A 22,646-nucleotide genomic window follows, 5' to 3' on the forward strand; every position below is an offset into this window, starting at 1 on the left:
CAGGACAGCTCACATTTCAGCAAGAACAAACACAAAACAGAAGTTGTGCACATTTCATAAAAATCATTACAGAGAATTACAATAAGGCAGAGTGCAAGTGTAGGGAATATAACACAAAAGAAAGGAACCTTTTACAAATTTTCTATGAGAAGCAGGTGGGCAACTCCAAACACTGGATTACTTTACACTGCAGGTAAGAAGTATGAGTTTTGAGGGAATCTGACTGCTCTCTGGAAATACATATTAATGGAAGCAAACACCACAGAAGAAACGGAGGAGCCACCATGTCAAGGAGAACAATAGCATAAAAATGAAGCTTCCAAATGTCAGCATCCATCTGCAAATCAGAGGTCTGAAGTTTCAAGACAGCTTCTAACCAAGAGCTACCTAACACTCCAATTCCTTTGAAATGTTTGATGAGTTCACAGAGGGATTATACCAATACCAGGAGGACAGCAGATGAGACCATGCAGGTGGAATGAAGTCCAAGGCTATCCTCCATATTCCTACCAATTAGCCAATGACTATAATGTACTTTCCCATTAAACACCTAGGGGAAGAAATCACTTTCCCATTTCCTCCCTAATTTTGTCTCACATAAAAAATATGAACAAAGCACAAAACCCCTTGAGTAAAACCAAAATATGAAACTTGCCAAGTGGCAGGAGATTAACTATTCTAAACAGAAATACAATCAGAGATTATGGGTTAAAACTATGTGGTCCATCACTATGACAAAGTTTAGACAAAAACAGATGAATATAATTAACAGATTTATTTCTCCCCCCTCTGAAACACAAAGCCAGAATGTCACTACAATTTATGAATGAGCTAAACATTTAGGGCACCTTTCTAATAGCCTGGAAAATAAGGCTTCAAAAATCCCTTACCAGCTCTTTCTCAGACAAAAGCTAAGTGACAGATGGAGTTTTAATATTTCTCATGACACCAGATGATGCTTTATGTGCCGTCGTGCAATACCTCTTAAATAGTTATTTTAAAAAACTCTGGTTAATGTTAAAAAAAGGTTTACTTGTAATTTAATATCTATTATACTTTCTTTCTAAATGGAAGAAACCAACAAGGACAGTTTAATAACCTGAAAACTCTAGGTAGTATTCTCAATACACAAGGTAGGATTCCTAGAACAACCAACCTTAATTATTTTTATGACCTTAAAAAAATCATGTAATTTTTAGTTACTGAACATCCCTTCAAACTTCTACCGATTTTACACTGATAAGCTTAAAACATTTCAACATTTCTGCTTTACTATAATGCTGCTTTTCTCTTTCTTCTTTTTCCTCCCCACAGAGCAATTTAAACAGAACCTATTAATCCATTTCAAGTCACTACCCCTTGAAGCAGATATCCCATAGAAACTGGGGTTTGATATAACAACAGTTTGATTCCTCATAAAGCAGCCCAAAATTCATGCCAAGTTCAAGAACAAATCTTCAGACATCATAGGTTATCTTTTTTCTTCACCCAATCAACTTCTGAATTCATCTAGAAATGACACTCTTAACTATTAAGTAGATTCCTTACTTAAATATTCCCTTCCTTTTTCTTTTAACATTTTTCATTTCCTCTCCTAAGTCAAGAGGAGTTAGGAATTAAAGACTTGGGAAAGAACTTTTATCAAACAAACCCCTTGAATGTTTTTCAGAAATGTCCACTCAAGACACTATTTTACATTCAAATGAGCAGTGCAAACTAGAAGCAGTGCATGGGTTTAGGAGAGTGTTTAGTGCTGTCTATTCATCACATTTCCACAGGTATGCACATGGCAAAAACCTTAACAAGGGCACTACAGCAGTTTTGTAGCCCCTGTCCTACTTACCAGCAGATCAAAACAGCATTTATTTGAGAGCATTCATCCCACTTCCACAAAAGCAGACAAACAGGCCAAAGAAAAAAAAGGGAATCTGCTTGAGAGTCTCTCTCATCTGTGAATGCTGCAGCTCCCACTGACAGCACTGTACAGCCATACAAGTCCATCTCATCAGGCCAGAAAGCTTTAACAGCAATGCTGAGGTCTAACTCTTCCACCACCAATAAAGTTTATTTTATTAAATGCAGGGTGAGAAACAGAGCAATACTCCAAAACCTGGTTTAATTACTTCAGTTTTCTGAATATAGTTTTATCACTTATGATTATGAAAGATGTCCTTCCCAGACACACCTAAGGTTGGCAAAAACCTGGGTACATTAAGTATAGCAGAAAAAGGCTGCACCTCCACAAGAAACCTTCCCAGCACACTCTTTTAGTGCAAACAAATCCCAGAAGCACAGCCCTCTAAAACATGCAGATCCAACACAACACCTTTTGTCTTTTCATAGAGAACAACTTTCACCAATGCTCTTCCTCAGCCTAAGTGACCTTGCAGAGCCTAGGCCAGGAGGACAAGATACCTCTCTCTAAAAACACATTTTATATATATAGCCACACTATCATGTCTATAAAACTTTTAAGCAAATACTTTGCACTCACCGTCACAGACTTCAGAGTCATCCCGTGGTAGGTGCCCATGGTGTCAATCTTGAAGCCTTCCGTTTCTGCAAAGGAAAAGAATGCCTTCTGTAAATCCTTGTGAACACAGCAGTGTCATGTCTGAATGGACAACACTGAAGGTATCTCTGAAGTTATTGTGTCAAACAACACCTCTTGCTGTTGGCGGTGGTTTTGGTTCTGTTCCCAGGACAAAACCTGGGCAGTCACTAGGAAATCTGCTTTCTTTAAACAGAGGTCAGTTTGATATTTCTGTAACCAGAGTAAGCTTTTCCTGCTGCATGGAGTAATTGAAAGCACTTCAGAGAAAGGCTATAAACTTAAATCTTTGTGAGAATATGTTACAACTTGCATGCAGTCTCAGAAATTCTCCTTACTACAAAATTGAGAATAACCTCATATTCCCAGAATACATTATAATGCAACATATTCACATTGTATTAATGGAAAAACATATTTAAGAAACCAATTTAAATGCCAACTCTAAAACTGTGGCCATTTTACTTGATAAATTCACTTCTGGAGTGCTGAACAGCAACAATGCCATTGTCACATGATACAGAGGATAGAATCTGCATAAATACTCAATACCAGACTAAAGTTTATAAAAAGAGGGGTTCTTGGGGTGGGTTGTTTTAATTAGTTTTAATTAGATTGAATTTATGCTAAGTACCAGGAGCCTGCAACTGCCCAGTGACTAAACCTGCTGTCAGCAGCCCATTTGCTTTTGAAAACTCCTTCTCTGTCCTCCTATTCTCATTGATCTAAGATCAAAGTAAGCTCCTGAATACTGCCACCAGGACTCACAAGAAAACATTTTCCCTTTTGCAAATTCCCTAGCTTCATGCATCTACCATCAACTGATCCCATCACCCAACCATCCAAATAATTCCTACCTAAAATTGCATGATTATCACCTATCAAACCATGATAAACAAGTACATGTCTACATCTAAGCAACTTTTGGGCTATTTGAACTGGAGTTGAGTAAAGGTAACTGATACTGTGCAGAAACAGCTACTTGGAACTGGTTTGGTTTTGTCTTTTATTACACTCCCCTCATACAATGCATTAGCACAAGAACATGATAGATGAAGAAATAAAGGCAGAACCAAAGCATGGCTCCTACCTGAACCTACAAGAAGTCCAAGAAAAATATTCAATTTTCAAAACCATTACAGCTTCTTGCTCTCATCATTAGTAAATTAACTTAAACTGAAACCCAGACAACCTTGAAAGCAATGCACATGGCTCTGGGAAACATCTGTGGCTGCTCCTCCTTTCTTCCTTAGATCAGGAAGATCATCAGACACTCAAAGGAAACAAGGCAGAAAAGTCTCCCAGATTTAAGAACTCTCCAGTGCCTATAAAAAGATACTCCAGAGTTGGAAACTGATCATACTCCTCTCACCACAGAGACAGCTATCTACTTTCTGAACACTCCTTCAGAGTGTTTGGGGTTTCACCTTTTCCCCCTCACTCATGCTACCAGACCTGCCACCCACTACCAAGGCAAGATGTCTGGTGTCACTGACCATGTTTTGTTTTACAGCCACCTCAGGTCTAGATCTTCAGCTTCACTTCTCAAGGCCACCCCTCCCTTTCTGCCAGATTTAACATTTCTGAGCTACAGACATGATTCTGAGAAACTAAAACGCGGGTACAGACACACATGAATCCAGTCTTTCCTACTACCAAAAAAAAAAAAAGAAAAAGAAAGCAGTCTAGCCTCCTTATATAAATTGATACTGCCTTTCCCCTCCACCCCAGGCTGTAATTGTGCATTGAGTCTCAGCTCAGAGGTCACACAGCTGAGCTTGAGCTGAAGATGGTCAGATGTGACTGCACAAACACCTCCACGCAGAACAGTTTGCTCTGTGACTATATAGGTCACTGCTGCTGGGCTAGGAGCATATTAATATTTCAGGTGGTGCCTGAAGCCTTGCAGAATACTTGGTAGAACTCCCTAAGTTGAAGAGATGCTTTTGCCGACTTGGAGTGACAGAAATCAGAGGTGTCTAATCTAGGCTGACAGTTGTTTGTGACTTTCAGAACATCACCACCAAGAGAACCTTTATCCTTTCCAGACTGACCTATTATGGGCTCCTCATGCCTGTGACATGGAGCGTTTCCAACTATTTTGGTCAAATGTTCTTTCCAAAGAACACAGATACCCTACAGCAAGACCAGCACAGCACCATCCTCTGTTGTGCCTGGCCTGCTGTGACTTCTTTCCTCTCAGCACAAATCCTGACTGTAATTAGTTCTCCATGTTTGTTCCCTGTGTCCATCAGCATTGCAAAGGGAATAAAGGCCCACAGAGCCAGAAGCACAGTTAGAAAGTAAATCAAAGGGGAGAGAGGCACCTGGTAGGGAACAAATCTCTGCTCAACTGCCACTGGTTTCATCTTTTGCAAAATTCTTCCCCAGTCTCTCATAAAATCTCTCCTGGTTCATTTAATGAGCCACCAGAGCCACAAACCACAGCTCTGGCTCTCATCAGCTTCCTGCTCCCAGCCCAGTCCTGACCTTTCTAAGAGGAGGAGTAAACAACTTGGATGAAGAACCACTTGTTGCCTCAAGCAAACTCCAGTTTCCTGCCTGATAAATGCTCCCAACAGCTACACAGGACCCTCAGTGCTATTTAGCAGCTACTCAGGTAGCAAATAAAACAGTTCTGATAATTAGCAAATAATGGCATAGTATCTTTCTTTACTAAAGCCAATACAAGACATGGTAAATGGTCAGTGTAGGTACCCACTTAGATTCCTGCTAACAGTTACTACCAGATCTCCTTCAGGGCCCATGAAGTAGGGTGAGATCAGCAGAAAAAAAAACACCTTCCAAACTGCCCACCAGCTCTCCAATTTCCTGCCTCAAACTCTCAAGCAACAGCTGAATCAGAGTTAAGCATCTCCAGCTTCTGAGGCAGCACAGCAAACCCCGCTGAAGCAGTAAGAGCATGGACACTTTTCTCAGAACACAGCTTTGTTCATCTGATCCTCTCACATCCACCATGTGATATATTGTACCTGTCAGCCAAACACTTCTCTCACAGAAATAAACACTGCTACAAGCAAGAGCCCTGCCCCTCACATGTTTGTACCATTTTGTAAGGTCTCAACAGTTTGTACACTTGGCCACTTCCAGCAGCACCTTCAGCTCCACTCACAGCCTGTGCAAAGCAGGAAATAAATGCCTCCAGGGCAGCAACTCCACAGTTCCAGCTTCATTCCCACTTCAAAAATTGCTGAGGGGGTCAGCCAGGTTAATGCTGCAAAAGATATTCACGGACCAGCCTTCCCCAAGGCCAGGGGCTAAGCCTGATGCAGCTGCTCAGAAGCAGACCTGGGATACAGGAGGAACCACAGGCCACAGTAAAGAGGAGCAGAGCAGACAGCGACCCAGAGCCCCTGGAATGTACCCTCAGCACACATCAGCATCAGTGCTGTGCCATACCCTCCAAGAACACAAAAGCCATGCCTCTCCTCTCCCTCCCAAAGCAGCTCCAGCCTGTGCTGCTGAGTCATGCACCAGCACAGAGATGAAATGGTAATGCTTGGCCAAGAATTGGTTTGTAACTCCAGCTTTAAAATCCCAGCTTCACTGGTGGTATTAGAAGCAGTTAAAATGATGAAGCATCTACTAAGGAAAGGTATTTAAGAAAAAAAGAGCCATATAAATAAAAGTGGCATGATGGTAAGACTTCAAACCCTAATTTTTAGATTTGGAATTAGATGCAGAACAACTGTTAAAAAACTTACTTGAGGGTCTTGAATACATTGGGAATTTTCAATAAAGTTACGACAAAGTTAAGATACACATTTCCTTCAGGCAAAGAGCAGTCCATATTAAATGCTTCAATCACATGTCTAACACTAAGGACAGGACTAAAAAGAATGCAAGCAAAGCCCAACAATAACTTTGTAACGAAAAAGTGTACTGCAACCTTTTGTTTGCCAAATACAATCCATTTTAGAAATACACACACTGTTAAAAACACCAGCATCAACAGATGCCTTACAAACTACATCTTGAGAGACTAAACATAATAACTAGAACTGAATAAACAACTCTAATGCTTCAAAAACATAAACTAGCACCAGGGATTACTTTTTCCCCAGTCATTGCATGTATTATGGTCACAGTTTCACAGTTCCATGACCTAAAGGCTGCTAAAAGAACCATAAACATTTCCAGTGTGGTTCATCACTAGTTACCTTTTTAGCATCACCATATATCAATCTGAGTGCCTTTTCTTATTTAAAGTAATTAGACCTGGAAATGAAAACATGCACCCTAATGCATCAGCTTTTTGGACTGATTTTACTGTCCATCACCATTTGGGTGCATGTTCCATTTCCTTGCAAATAAGTATTAATGCTCAGAGTGCCTTCCATCTGCTTAAAGCCACTGCTCCACATCCATCTAGGTCACTCTGCACTTTGATTCTGCACCTGCTGCAGCTCAAGTCATCCAATCCCGGTATAAACTTGAGCTCTGATACATTACCAAAAGAATAAAAGCTTTGAAAAGACTCAAATTAACCTGAATTTCTGGAAGGAAGTCAAGGGAAATAAAAACAGAACAAAGCAGCATGTCTCAAACACTGAAGAGCTCAAGTTAAAGACTTGGTTTGAATTGTGGATGAATAAGGCTGAATAACCACTTCTTTTTTCAGCTGTACACTCTTCAAGCCCCAGATAGCAACACACTTCAGACTGCCTGGAAATGATTCACTAGCCCACTTCTCTGCCCCAGTAATTTAATCCCTGACACCAAATTTCCCTCTGCTTAAGAGTTTACTGAGCACTCCTTTACAATCCTGGTACCCTAAGAAGTAAAAGTTTCACACCTAAATTTCCAAGCTACACTAATTACTTTATAAATTCTCTGTACAGTTAATATGTAACAGCTCTGTAATAATCTTACCAGTAATTAACATCAACATCTTAAGTTTCTCACAGTTAATTACAGTATGAATCCATGTGCATTTTCCAGCACAGAAGCGAATTTACAGTGCTGAATGTTATCAAACTACTTGACCACACCGAGCCAGAAAATACAGCTGGACCACACTCTTTTTCCAAGTGTGCATCTCTTGCACATACTCTCTGCTAGGGAAAAAAAAAAAACCCAGAATCCTATAATCTTAGAATTGAATGTAATAAATAGATGTCTAACAGGTCAAACCAAGTCTGACCAGTAAAACTTCAGAAAGTGCTATCTCCTGCTACCAGTTCTACTCTCTGTGTAAAAGGATATCACACAATTTAAAAGAAAATAACTTACAATGAGACACGCCTTACAAAGAAACTTCCTTAATGTATAGGAGAGAGAAACAAAATGTTAAGGTCCAGAGTCACCTCAAATATAATAACTTGACAATCCTCTGTTGCCTGGGCTTAGCACTTAGGACTGATTGTAAACTAGGAAAATGACATTTGAGCACAGGATTTTTAAATCCTGAAAAAGATTTTAAAATTATGTTGCTCAAGAAGGCATGAAAGACTGCAGTCTGAACCAGACTGCTGCTGCTGCTGCTGCAAAAAAATTCACCAATAGTAAAGATGGACATTAATCAAGTATAAAAAGAAGTTTAAGGGAGTAATACGAAGGAAAGGAATAAAACTGCAAAGGTAAAAAGCAGAGAAAGTTTAGCACAGGATGGAGCTGTGTCATTGAAGACGATAGCATCACTAACTGCTAGCATGAAAGAAACCAAACCAAGAGGAAGGAAAGAGCACCCAAGGAAAGTGATTGCAGAGTTCACTTCCTCAGCTCAAAAACATTTGAACACTTGGGCAGCATGGGAGCACTGCCAAGCAAGGTGTTCTTGCACCTTCCATGTGGAAATATCCAGGATGTGCAATTCCCACTGCAAACGACATTCTAATGCATTTCCTCTGGCCTACATCTCAACTTGATTGTCAAAGGAAAGGTTTCTCTGTCCTGCCTGACCTAAGCTGCAGGACCAGGAGCCCAGCTGGACAAAAGGTACCAACCCTCCCCCTGGGCTGCCTCAGCATGTGCAACTCATTGTTTGCTCTTCAAGAACAGCACAATCACCACCCCCTCACACTGACTATTAAACCACTCTAGCAGCAAAGCCTGTCCCATCTGGCATGAAAATTTTAAGTCAGTCAACCAGAGAGGCATCCTGATACACTGCATCAGAAATAATGATCCATCACAAGAAGCAGAGAAATTTGGCTGCAACTCAACAGTTTACTTAATGCATGTTAAAATTCCTAAATTTACTCTCTTAGCTCTACAAGCTTTAAATTTCTTATGCTAAGGACAAGAATGCTAATGGAAAAATTCTGTATTAAAGCACACATATTCAAAGAAAAACAGTTCACGTCTTTGCTGCCTTAACTTGAAATACTGTAGTATCATACAGAACTGAAGATAGGCAATATGCCACAATCCTGCTGCAACTAGAAGAGGACTACTGTGAACCTTTCCTAGGATTTCAATACCTCTGAGGAAACAGCAAACAGATGAGACACAAAGACAAAAGCCTAAAGACATTGCCTCTGTGCCCATTGTTCACAAGCTTCACACAATCCTGCCCTCCCCAGTTTGTGGCCAACCACAGGCAGGCACAAAGGGCAAGGTGTGGAAACCCTTCAGAATGGCAGAAATCTATAGGGTTCAACTTGATCTTAGTGGTCATCCATCATTACTAATAAATGTAGATACAATGGCATTGTAGCCACATTTATTAGTAATGACTTATAAACTGACTATAACTAAACTGTCTATTAGTAATGACTAATAGACTGCAATTTATTACACTTTGAATTTAAATAATCATTCTTTTCCCTCAGACTTCTTTCCCAAAAGTCCCAACACTGCAACCTTTCCATAAATGTGTAATTCCAAGTTCTTACTGGACTTACTGTAAAAAAACAATGTTTATTGAACAAAAAATGCCTTATTTTATTTGTATTGATGACTATTTCTACTTGTAATTTCACTTCACACTGAGCACTTGGGAGCCACAACTTCATTTTGAGTGCAACTAAATTAAAAATCCTGTAAGGAATGAGTTCATTCCTGACAGAGCTGCAAGTGCTGTGCATGGCTCAGTTTTAAGTAAATGACATTACCAGTGCATTAATGCCTAACTAGGACTTTGGAAAACCACCTGCACTTGCAGTTTCAGTTAGACTAAAATTTAAAAGTTCTACTTTTACAATAGAACACCCTAGAAATAAGTAATATATTTGCTATTTTCTAAAGTTAATTTGTAGCCAAGGAAGATCTCAAATATCCCCAGGTCATCTCCTAAGAAATCCAGATGTTCATTACTAATTCTATGTACCTTCCATAAGTGATGAACCAGTACCTTTAAAAGTCAATCTCACGTTTAAAATACCTTCTTTCCAACACCTCATTTATAGTTCCAGTGCTAGCCTACATTTAGCTAACTTGGTATTACAGCACTGCTATTCTTAACCTATGTATTTCTTTAAATACACCTAGAAACCTGAAATACAAAATTAACTTTGTGTGTGACTAAACCAAATATAAGTAACCAGAAAGTTAAGGCACATAAACACATTCTAGAATGAAGGAGTGTGACCATGAAAATTACTGAGGTAGAATATGACCATTTCAGGATTTCATAACCACATCACACAGGAACCTTTCAAGTGAAACAAGAGCTGCAGTCCAGTCAATCCCATTTCAGCACTGACAGAAACCTCATTGCTACATTCTCAGAATGACACAACATTGAAATGGATTTTTCACCACTGCTAATTATCTTTTTTTCCCTGTCAGTCATCTGATCTCCTCTTTGCTTTCTGCTCAGAAGTTTCTACTTTAAGCTCACACTGATGAGCTGCTCCACAAACTCTTCTGCATTCTTCTTTCCTGCCATGCAAAACCTGCTATTTCCTGTTCCCTCCTGCACCACACATGTGGTAAAAGCAAAAAAATCCACCCAGCTGTTCAGCAAAGATGCTGTCTGCAGGGTTCCTGACCAGAACCATGTCATTGGCAGCTAGGAGGGCACAGACCCTCCCTGTACCTGAGCTTCTTGTTGTAAAAGAGTCCACAGTGGATTACAGGCTTTGGTGCATTTGAACTATTATATTTGCCCATTAATTTCTTGCCCTGACTTTTATTTAATCGGTTTAGATATTTACTACTTTTAAATCTTAATAGAAAATGGTGTTGAAAGAGAAACTACTTGGCAAATAGAAGAGTTTTGAAGATTTAAGATATTAACAGAAGGAAACTTAGTAAGTACTGGTAAAAATATTCATGGAAGGGTTGGTTTAGCTTTTTTTTTTTTTTTTTGGCCTTTTCTTTCCCAAATTCCATTTCTTACAACAATTATTCTTTATGTAAGGTACTTCAGATTACTTTTCAGTGCTAAAAAAGCTACCAAACATCCTGCTTTGGCTTTTTTCTCCATCCCACCATGCAACTGACAATGAGCAGTAGTAAATAAAACCACTGCACTGAAACATAAGCATATGGAGGCCAACAGGGAATAGACTTCAAGAGGACATAATACAGTATCTGACCAAATTTCCCATAGGAAGTTTCATACACAAACAAACACCCCCATAAACATAAAGGATGTATTCACATGTAAATGCATCTTTACAAAACTTTTTTTATTATTTAAATGATTTCAGAGATGAGTTGGCTACAGTTTCTCTGAACAAAAAATGGTAATAACTTGGACAAAGCCAAATATTCTAAAAGATGCAAGCTGAATTGTTCCCCTGCAGTTGAAAATTATATGTAGCAGCATGTAAGTCCTTGCAGCAGAATAGAAATACCTTAAAAACATAGATGGGAAGTTTCATTAAAGAGGAAAATGATTTTGCTTGAGAACTAAAAGGAAGAGGCAATTCAGAAGTGTAACAAAATTTGCATGACCTTCTGCAAGAAACACAAAACCATCCAAACACAACAAACACAAGATTGCAAAATAAAACCACAGCAAGACGTGAAAGTGAAATAACTTAAGTTGTACTAAAAAAAAAAAAAGATTAAAAAAAAGCAATAGGGACAGGAGAAAAATTGCATTAGAAAGACAAATTATCACTCAAGTTCAATGTTCCACCACATTTTAAAACTGGTAAGAATTCTTCAATATTGTAGATTATTTCCATCTCTTCTTCAGAAGGGCATTCATATCTTGCACTGCTGTTCCCAGCTTGGTTTTTAATTTAAATAGACACAACTAGATAATATTTACTTGGAATTACTGGAGGCAACTTTTAAAGTAACTGTAATTGAGGATAGGGAATCTATTTCATGTTATGCTCCTACCAGTCATCCTTGCACTTGTGCTTTTTTATCAATTGCATAAGACCTTCCTCAAAGAAATTTTCTTTTTCCCCAAAGTTCTGGTTTTAAGTTTTGAGTTTGCTTCCTAAGAGGTAGAAATAATTTCTAAGAAATAATACCATTGGATTTTATTACTTAGAAAAGCTATCTTTAGGCATAGTTACAGTTCTTTTTTTGTCTTTTCATAGACTTGTGAAATAATAGCAGAGAAGATCCCCTAATATGAACTTTATGATTTGTCAGTTTTGGTTCTCAATTTTTTTTTTTCTTTTGAAAGAAGCATTGCAATCAACTTACCCTCTTTGCCTTTAAATCTTTCCTGATCATATCTGTTGTAGGCAGCTGGAATAGGTTGCTTATTTCTTAAGGTGGGATCCTAAAACAGATTAAATAAGATTTGTAAAACATACTAAAAGGTTTTTGATGGTTTGTGAATTTCATGAAGTGTTATTTAGAATGACTCAAGAGTATAAAACCAGTTCACTTTTGTAGGAGTTTCAATACATTTGAAAGTTTCTGATGTTTCCATTCAATATCCACTTACAATCTTACAGAGTTTAGAAGCACATACTGAATGCAAAGAGAAAACCTCAGACAAAATTAAAATAACAAACAATAACAAACTACATTACTAAAATCTAAGTTTAATGAAATCACTGAGTTTTTGTTTCATTTGAAGAATTAGCAGGGAAAAAATATCAACTAACAATTAATGACTAACGCTTCAGTCACATAAAATTTCCCTTGTTGGCCTGATTAAGCTAAAATTTTCCTAAATAAAATAAATACAGATTTTGAGGAAAAAAAAGGCAGTCTGGGAAAAAAGTTTTTAAAAAGCACCAATCTAGAGGCACACTCAATACCAATTCAATCATTTTTGTGGATGGCTTAGTTATGTATTCACAACTATTCTGAGTGGGACATTTGAATAATGCCATGCACAATTTAAGAAATTCAACACAAAGCAAATATTTACATGTTGGAATTCATCTTGCTATTTAAATTTAGTCCTTTGTGAAATGCAGTAGCAGCAAAACCAAAACCAAGTGTGATTAAGCAGCTTTTAGAGCAGACTGCCACCATGTTCAAAGATATATTAGGTTTAATAGAACACAATAGTAAACACCAGCATTCTAAACAAAGCCTGTCTAATACCTAGATAAAATTAAACAATAAAGCTCTAAGTCTGTCCTGATTTATTGCAGGCAAAAGAAAGCCAGTTCGAGCTGTTCCCACTCATGAGTCATGCTCCAGACTCTTAAACATTTGCTACCCTATCTGTCAGAAAAGCAGCAAAACATTTCATTTGAAATGGCAGCACTCTCATCGAATACAGTTTTTGCAAAGAGATGCAGCATGTGGCTAGTGCTTGAGAGATGCAGAAGCTGGCACTAGCAGATTCATCTCTCAGTAACAGGAGCATATTGAACAAATTCAACTAATATATTCAACTCTTTAAATACCAATAAACGCAACTGAAGTCAAAGAATAGCTGTGAAGTAATACTTGAAAAATAGGCATTTGTTGGAAGCAAACCAAAACAAATTTCATAGCTAATAGTGAGCAGACCCTTTTGCTGTCCCAGCCCTCGAGCTCCTGCAAGCACTGCTCTCACCGTTGGTGCTGTGTTGGGTGCAGGTCTTTGCTCAGGTGCTCGGCCTTCTTCTCTGGCTTTCACTGATTGCAGAATTGCAAAAATATTCTTGGCAAAGTTCTGAAAAAGACATCAGGTACCTGTCAGCCTTGCTGACCATCTGCATTCCACATATCAACTACACAGGTAGAAGACACCATTCGGTTAACTTATGTTTCACCAAAAACCCAAACTAGTGCACCAATTTTCTGAACAGAGGATTTCTGATCCCTTTTCTGTGATAAGATCAAAACATGCACAGAGTTTTAAGGCCCACACCTGCTAAATGTAACTGGCTTCATGACACCACAAGGTAAACCAAACTCTTCTCAAAGCACTTGTAATCTATAAGCTGCAGTTAGCTGTACACAATGTCTGCCATTAATGCCCATTCTCAGTAATGGTTCATCAGTAAAAGAAACCTTTTATCAGTTAGGGAAAACAGTTTGATTTTGGGTTTTTTTTACTGGTTCAGAATAATATGAAGTTTTCACAAAATGTTTACACTGTCCAGAGTACTGTATACTAACACTGAAATGGTGTTAACACAAGAAACAAACACATGAATTCCAAACCAAAGACTTCCGGGATGAATTTTATAGATATCACTTAGAGAGAGTTGTACTGCAAGGCTTCCCTAAGCCTGTTCACTTGACCCCAGCCAGCATCTTGTCAATCCACTCCAAGCCAGCAAGGCAGGAACTGGAAGACCACCAGAAAAACTTATAAAGGCAAAGCCTTTCCCTGAGCAAACCCAGGTCTTTTGACAAAGTTTGAAAGAACTTACACAAAACTGTATTAAAAGTTCTTTTTCAGCCAGAAAAATCTGGGGAAAAAAACATTTAAAGATCTGCAAGCCATGTACATATCAATTATAAGAGGACACCCAAAGTCTAAACTCCAGGCTTTTACTGGAAATTCAGATTACTCTCTAACTGTGGCCTGGGCAGCACACCAATCACAGTTCTTCTCATTGCTGTGCTTTATCACACACTGTCTCTAGGAAACAAGGAGCTACTTCCAGCTTCTGAAACTCACAAGGAGGAACTAATCAACAAGAGGAGCAATGTTATAAGAGTGATTGTCCATGCAGAAGCCAAATCTTCTCCCAGTCACAAGGAAGTTACAACCAGGTTTCATACCCTTACTTTACTCAAAAAACCTACAGTTAACACAGTCTTAGAGTGAGCTTGAATTTCAATTTATGAATTTTTCAAAGGCCTTTAAACATATGGGATTTTAATTGCCTGAAATTGCATGTCCTGGACCAAACTCAGGTAAAAAAACCCACAGGATTTTTTTCTCCCATCTGCTGAAAACAAGCCACTAATAAGCATGGAATTAGAAGTGTTCTTGCTGATGTCTTTTTTCCACAGCATGAAAATGCAAGTCCCCCAAGGCCACAACTAATGTCTGTTTGGAAGGGGAAAAAGCCAGCAGTGGTTTAACGAGCACTCAAACTAACATCATCTTCTTGCTGCTGCTGGCTTGGTCAGGGATGTGGGATTACATTACTGTGACAGCAAAATGATTGAGCAGGAAGTCCACTGCAGGTACAGCTGATTTCAAAAGCCCTGCAGAGCTGCAGACTGCTAAGTTTTCATTGTCCATCCCTTCAGAGAGCAGAATATGAATATCCCTTAGCTTCTGCCCTAGATTTAGTTAAACTTAATAATCAAGTGCAGCATTTTTAGTACCAAAAACTTCTGATCTGGGGGACAGAGCAGGAAAAAAAAGGAAAAAAACCCTAAACATCAAAATATTTGTTTCTCTGCACAGACGCTCTACCTCTTGCCAACAGAGTGACTAACATAAGCAAGTCAAGTTACTATCACTGGTGTTAATTGAATGCCAGGCTGCTTGTGGGGAAATGCCAGGGCCAAGTCAGCTCACACTGCTCTGCTGAGGAAGGCTTAATGAAGTCACATCACTAAGTACATTTCTTTGGTAATAAAAAATACCTCCATCTCAGTATATCCCAGTTTATTCTAAATACTTGCAGTCTTAATTTCTGTAACTCAACATAACCTCAATGCTCATTAACAAAGACTTCTAGTCACTACAGCAGCTTTATCATGCTAGTAAAAGTAAATAAATATTTTTCTAATAGTGATCAACAAGGATCAACACTGATTTCAGCTTCATAGAAAACAACTCCCGAGGGAACAAAAATTTGAAGAAAAGTTCATCTCAATCATCTGACAAAAATAAATGCTTAAATCTAACATGTAGAACTAGAAGCATATACACTGCAACACAATATGGCTTATAGTGCTTCAAAACTTTCCTGCAGCTAAGTTGTAACCAATTTTAATCAGATTTACATGCTGGTGTTTCACTGCACAGAGAGAGGAGCCTAAGAAAAACCATATAAACTCAAATAAACTCTCATTTGAACTGACAATAAGGATTTCTTGGACATGCATCCCAGGAAAACCTGGAGCTGCAGAATGCTGTAAACATTGTCCAAACTTAGAGCACGGCTAGAGAAGGAAGACTTGAGCCCCTACTACATTTCTTTACACATTTGCTTGATATGCTCAGACATGCTGCTAAATCCTTTGCAGCCACTGACAGACTGAAAGGCATGATGCTGTACCAAAAAGGCAATATTCCCATCACACATTTTCAGTAATTCCTATATATGGCATGACAAGAAAAATGAAAACAGTATTCAGATGGCCTGGTAAAAGTACAGCAGAAATTAAAACACTGTTCCACTGCTCATAAGGAACATGAAGTGATAAACTGTATATTTAAAAGAAAATATTTTGCACATCTAAATTTAAAGCCCATATTTAAATCTGGAATTCAAATCAAAAAGTAAAAAATCATTTAAGGCATCACTCTCCTATGCCTCAGAATATGTATCTTCAATTTGCAAACTGTTCAACAACTTTGAAGTCAATTTTCTCTCCTCCCTGCTCTTGTAATTCAGAGCAAGTCCTAAAGCACTGCATTTTACATGGTTCTCTCAAACTGCTCTCTGCACACTTTTGACCTGAACACACCATGCTGGGGCACACAACAAGCACACTGCCACACAGGAGATTGTTACAACAACCACCTGGGGGGAAAAATAAAACCAGACACTCCCATTCACCAAAGGTTACTCTGGCCATTTCTTTATGTCCCACTCAAAAAGTTAACTGTGTATTACCAAAGCTGACCTGAAAACATAGCTAGGAGCCCTATGTATTTGTGGACTATGTTTTTGTAAAAAGTTCCATTTCTCACTTGTGCCATGTTATCTTCACTAACTTTTTACAGAAAGAATATTATGCGGACGACAACTGAAATATTTAATTTGAAATGTTAATTCGGAAGTGTGAAAGAGCAGCAACGCTGAAGATACAGCACAGCATAAAATCTCAAAAATGCCAATCCCCTGGATACACAATCCTAGTTTATTTTTCCTATGAATGCAGCATATGGAAATACATAATTTTTTAACAGTTATGCTACAGCAGTGTTGAGGGAGTTATTTTACAGCTGACCTAATTATTCTTTCAGGAAACATAATGCTTTATTCTACAGATTTTTTTGGTCCAATTCAAGGTACATACAGACAAAACAAGATTTATTTTTGCTCAATATAAATTCAATTCTTAAAATCTGGCCCATCTTTCCTTGAAGTGCTACATTCAAAAGGTCTGCAGTAGTGCCTGGCAGCAATAAAAGGCTGCCCAGTTTCACTGAGGAAGCCAATGCTGGGTGAAGTGGAGTTTGGGCACTCAAGCTGTACCATGGCACTGGTGCACAGCCACTCCCAAGCCACCCTCCTGCTCCATCTAAAGCACTAATGAGGAGCTCCTCATTAATTGCTATTAGCCTGGCACAACTTCCCTTTTTCTATTTGCTATAAAGTCCCCACTACTGTGAGTTTCACGAACATGGGACAATTCTGCCACCTAGAGCCCACATATACAGATGCTTTTACAATCAATTTTTTTTTTAAATACCCAAAATTTTACTCTCAGACCTCTTAGCTGTCTAAAGTGATTAAAATGGTATTAGTCTTGCTTCAAAATTGTTTCATCCAAATATTTTTCCAGTAAATTAAAAGAACTTACTGAAACTGTAAATATAACTGCAATAGAAATCACAGGTGACTTCACTAGTAAAAATGGTCAAAGCAGCATCAGAACAAAAATATGAGAACTGAAAGAAACTGAAAACAATTTCTCACATTTACTTCAAATACAGTAGTTACTGTTAAAAGGATCAACCCTACCAAAAAAACCCATTAATTTAAAAAACAAAATAGGCAAATACTAACTGCAGCAGTAATATTTTGCAGGTGATAGCAACAAAATAAAAATCTTGACAACCACAAAGATGAGGATCATATGGGGAAAAAAACCATCCTGCTACTTCATACTTTATATACAGGAATACAGAAAACCACAAAAACACAACATTCTGGAATAGTTCAGATGCTGTATTAGATAAATTTGCAGTTGTGGGTTCCATCCAAGGTAAATGCCACCTAGCAGGAAAATGCCAATCCCTCGAGCTAGGTCAGCTATAAACTCCAATCAGCCTACTCAGTTCTGGTCTTCTCTCTCCACGCACACAAAAATACCCAGGAGCTGGGGGTGGCACAGTGGGCAAATACAAATCAAGATGATGAAATTTAATACATAAAACTCCCAGTCAAGATCCAGGATATTAAATGAGAGCTTGAGGCTGAGTCTATTCCCTTCTGTATCTACATCTTGTTTCATGGACAAAAATACATTGGGCACAAGTAACTTTTTTCCAAAGAATGGAAAACTAGTACATTACAACTGGGCTGCAAAGGCTAAAGATATAAAAGCTGAAAAACTATGAAGTTTTAAAAAAGGAAGTTGTTTATTTAATCACAGTGCCTGTCATACAACATAAGATTCCCATGCTTTCAAAACAAAACCTAGGAAAATGTGCTAGATCACCTAGTCTAAGTTTTTCACATAAGAACAGAGGGTATATAAATACAAGGATTAGGCAGGAAAATATTTTATTTTATTCAGGCTTACTTCCTACTTTATTAGAAAGAATAACCAATAATTCTTATATGTTACAAAGTTGTAATTTAGAATATATTCTTAAATTTTTTGTAAATATTAAGCAGGAAAAGTTTAACTACCAAGATTGTGAGAGAATTAAATTCACCATTCTGCAGCAGTGAAGCAACAGCAAGAAAAAAACCAGACCATTGCTTCAACATTTCAACCTTGACCTAGCAAGTACTGAGCACTTAAAGGAATGTTACACTGACAAAATGATACAATTTCATGATATAAAGGTTATGAAAACAGAGACACAGCTTCACCTAACTGATACCACAGCAAGTCTTCATAGTTTTTCCATTATAAACAGATACCTGCAGGAAGAGCCCAAATTCCATCATTCTTAGATTTTATACACACACACCTAACTCCATTAGAAGTATGTTTACCTCAGATTCCAATTTCTCCTGCCCACCTTAGATGGTTCTACTCCAGTGCTTTTCCCTGGACTGTCTCCAGGCAGGCAGTAATGTTAAGATGCCATACAGGTCACTCTGGACTCCCAGTGCCTGGCAGTGTCTTCTAAAGACTTACACAAGGCTCAACGAGGAGAAAGTATTTACAGATATTCCAAAAGCTGAGAAATGCACCAAAGTAACAGCTGGGCCAGCTGTTTCCAGATGTGTAAATGTGTCTAAATGTGTGTGTAAATTGTCTGACCATTCACCTACATCAGGATTGTGTAGCCACTGTTCAGCTTCTCAGCTGAAGAGATTTAGAAAGGTTATGTGCTATAACCTTTAAGACTTCCCTTATGTTTGACAAGCTGGATTATGTTATTTCCTTGTACATAGGGTTAGAGTTCACTTGAGAAAAGGTAATTCTAATACACTTGCAACTGTGAGAAAATACAGCTGGAGAGTGCTGGCTGAAATGTAGCTTTAGCAATAATCTGTAACATGTTCCCATGTGCTGAGTGTGGCTGAGCTGGAGTTAATTCTCTCCCAGCTGCCCTCGCAGTGCTGCACTGTGCAGTGGTAGCCAGAAAGGTGTTGATAAGAGCCCAGTGTTTTGGCACTGCTGAGCAGGGCTGGCCCAGCACCAAGGCTGTCTGCAGCATTCCCTCCTCACCAGGCGCCTGCGGCTGGGCAGGACCTTGGGAGGACAGACAAACAGACAGCCAGGATAGCTGACCGCAGGGATTTTCCCCATCTCAGGACATCTGCTCAGCAGCAGAAGCTAGGAGAAAGCAGGAGGGGCATTTCTTGTTACAGTATTTGTCTTCTGGAGCAAGTGCTAAGAGCCCTGCTCCCCAGGAAGTGGCTAGAGATCACCTGCCCATGGGAAGGACAGAATACATCTTTTGTCTTCCTGTGCTTCCCCACACACCATTTGCTTTTATTCAACTGCTTTTATCTTGACCCACACTTTTTTTTTTTCCATCTTATTTTCTCCCAGCCATCCTGCTGAGGAGGGGAGCAGCTTGGAGGGCACCTGTCATCCAACCCAGCCCACGTCAACCCACCACACTCTACAGCAAAAAGGATGAAAGATTTTCTTTTCTTTTTTTTTTAAAGAACATCTGAAATGCTCAGAGCTCACTGTTCATATCAGAACACTGGTTCATTTCAAAAAGTTACAAATTCAATTAGTGCATTTCCAAGATTCCAGCTTTGAGATTTCTCCACACACAAGGAGAGCATGTTCAACACAGCCCACCCAGTTACCTTGCTGCTTCTCTAAGAAATAGTTCTGAGCAATTTGGGAGATTAAAAATAAATAACTAAATATAAATCAAGTACACCAGCAGTCACAGACAAAAGCACACTCTCCAAATACACCTGTTAATGCTGAAAGTCCTGCTTAGTCTAATTTGTTCCCACAGGAAAAATTCAAGTGCCAAATACATTTATAGTAGAGATGAAATGAGGTTTTCCCTTCAGATAAGATTGCTTTAGCCTGCAACAGGAGATGATAAAAACCAAAGGATTTTCAGGAAGGAAAACTAGAGGAAGGATGTGAAAGAAAGGAATCAATTTCAGTATAAACACAAGTTTATACAAGGTATTCAATTATTTGTTTTAAAAACAGCCACATATTTATCTAAAAGGATGTACACAACTGAAACCTGTGCAGAGCACTGATCCAAAACTTCAATTTCAAACACTTACGATGGTAAACAGTCTATGTATGGATTCAAAACTCTTCCTGAAATTAAATTCCTTTAAACAATATATACTGTCAAAGAGTTCTAAAATTAAGTTACTATGAGAAGGAAAAAGAAAATCCTTATACTAAACAGATACAATTTGGCACTGAAGTGATGACATAAAAATGCCACATTATTCATAAAAATCTAGAAGACTACACTACAGACTTGGGGAAAGCCAAGATATTTGAAACAGACGGTGCAGGATGACTCATCTACTAGCAATTAAATCAAACACTGAATTTCCAAAAGAGGTAGAACTGCATAATAATCCTACAGAAAACTAGGGAAAAACAACAAAAAGTTAAGCAAAACATGAAAATAAGCAAGCAGATTAATGCAAATTCTAGAAATCTTAAAACCAAAAGAGGACAGGTGAAGTGAAATGTCTGATTTTACAACAATAGGAACCTCACAGAAATCAGTAAGAAAACATCCAGGGATCAATGCAACATCTGACCAAGAGGGTAACGGAGGAGGTCATACAGATAAAGGACCTGTGATGCATTACAGAAATCCTAAGAGTCAAATAAACTGGGAAAGACATAGCTGCTGAAGTACCTTCTGTAACAGGATCATCAATGCATTCAAATCACACATTCTCATGAGCAAAAAAAACCTCATAGCCAGGAAAAAAAAAAAAAATCTATCACTGTAATTTCAGCAAGGGGAGCTATGTGCCAGTGAAGACACTATGAAGGAAAGCAGCAGCTAACAGGACAGAATGTAAGTATCGTGAGAACTTGTTAAGGTGTTAAAAAAGAACAACATACCACTGGAGATTTAAAAAAATCCTGGAACAGCTCTATAAAGCAAACTTCAGGATTGGGAAGTGTGTCCAAAAGGAGAAACAGTAAATGCTTCAGAAATACAGTTAGTATTATTGCCATCTATGAAGAATTTGGATGAGCATATTGCTGGAGGAATCAATATTGTCTTCAAACATATCAAAATCAGAGGAAACCTGCTAGTAAGCTGAAAAGGTCAATAGATTTTCTTTGTACTGTGGCCTGATCTTCTTAGTGTTTCCCTTTTGCATCTTAAGCTGTCTCTGCAGCTTAGCTTGCTGCAGAGAACACTGGGAAAACACACCCAGGAGTGTTTCTCTGTGGAAAAGAGCCTGAGAAGCAGCCTCAGACTGAAGCAATTTTTGGAAAGAAACAACAAAATTTACATTTAGGAGTGCTCACCATTTGTTACCATTCACCCAGGAGTTCCAAAGGAATTTAGATAATAAAAAGACATGCACTGCTGAAGTCAGTTTTGGTTTTAAATACTCTAGGAGGATTCAAGAGGCTGCAGATAAACCCACACCAAGCAGATAGTGAAAAATTTACAACAAAAAGAATTATCAGGCACATCAGCAATTCAAGTATCATACAGAAGAGTCAAAACAGCATTTGCAGAGCAGTATTATGCTTTCCTGATCAAAATTCTTTAAAGGAACAGAGGAGTAGGGAACAAATCATTTGCCTGAGACAACGTATCTGAGTTTCTTCACAACTTTTGAGAAGGTCTTCACAAAGGTTCTTAAAACAGAAAATGGAAAAAAACAAAAAAAAAAAAACCCCAAACACACACCAAAAAACCCTCCCAGCCAATGTGCAAACCAAAAACCTGAGCTGCTCTGGGATAAATCACAGCCCTCAGTAAGATGCGATGTTTCCCCATCTACTTACTCTCACTGTTACTTGTTGGAAAATATAAACAATAACACTCGATGATTTCTGTCCAAGCTATCAAGAATGTTCCTGCAACCCTGCACAAACCGAAATAGAAGATTTGCTGTTATGCCCATTACACTCATCAGACTGCTCACAGTAACTGCATGCTAGAGTCCAAGAACAAACTTTGCTTCTTGCCTTTCTCCCTGTGTCATGTTTTGCTTAAAATCACTACCTCATCTCACCATTACTACAAGAGTACTACAATAAAACATTCATCTCTTTCCCTACTGTCTTTGCCATTTCACTTGGAAGAAAA

General features: G+C 38.5%; 1 protein-coding gene across 1 annotated transcript in view; it reads right to left on the minus strand.

Annotated features, from left to right (window-relative positions):
• CDC73 (cell division cycle 73) overlaps positions 1–22,646 on the minus strand; it is a 100,959-nt gene that overhangs the window by 67,309 nt on the left and 11,004 nt on the right. Inside the window, exons 8-10 of the mRNA XM_085068346.1 lie at positions 13,446–13,544; positions 12,128–12,206; positions 2,495–2,559 (exon numbers count right to left, since the gene is read on the minus strand). Of these exons, the coding sequence (XP_084924472.1) occupies positions 2,495–2,559; positions 12,128–12,206; positions 13,446–13,544 (243 nt within the window). The remainder of the gene's footprint in view (positions 1–2,494; positions 2,560–12,127; positions 12,207–13,445; positions 13,545–22,646) is intronic.

Source organism: Lichenostomus cassidix, chromosome 8 (genome assembly GCF_008360975.1).
Source record: "Lichenostomus cassidix isolate B80296 chromosome 8, HeHo_3.0, whole genome shotgun sequence".
NCBI classification, from domain to species: Eukaryota; Metazoa; Chordata; class Aves; order Passeriformes; family Meliphagidae; genus Lichenostomus; species Lichenostomus cassidix.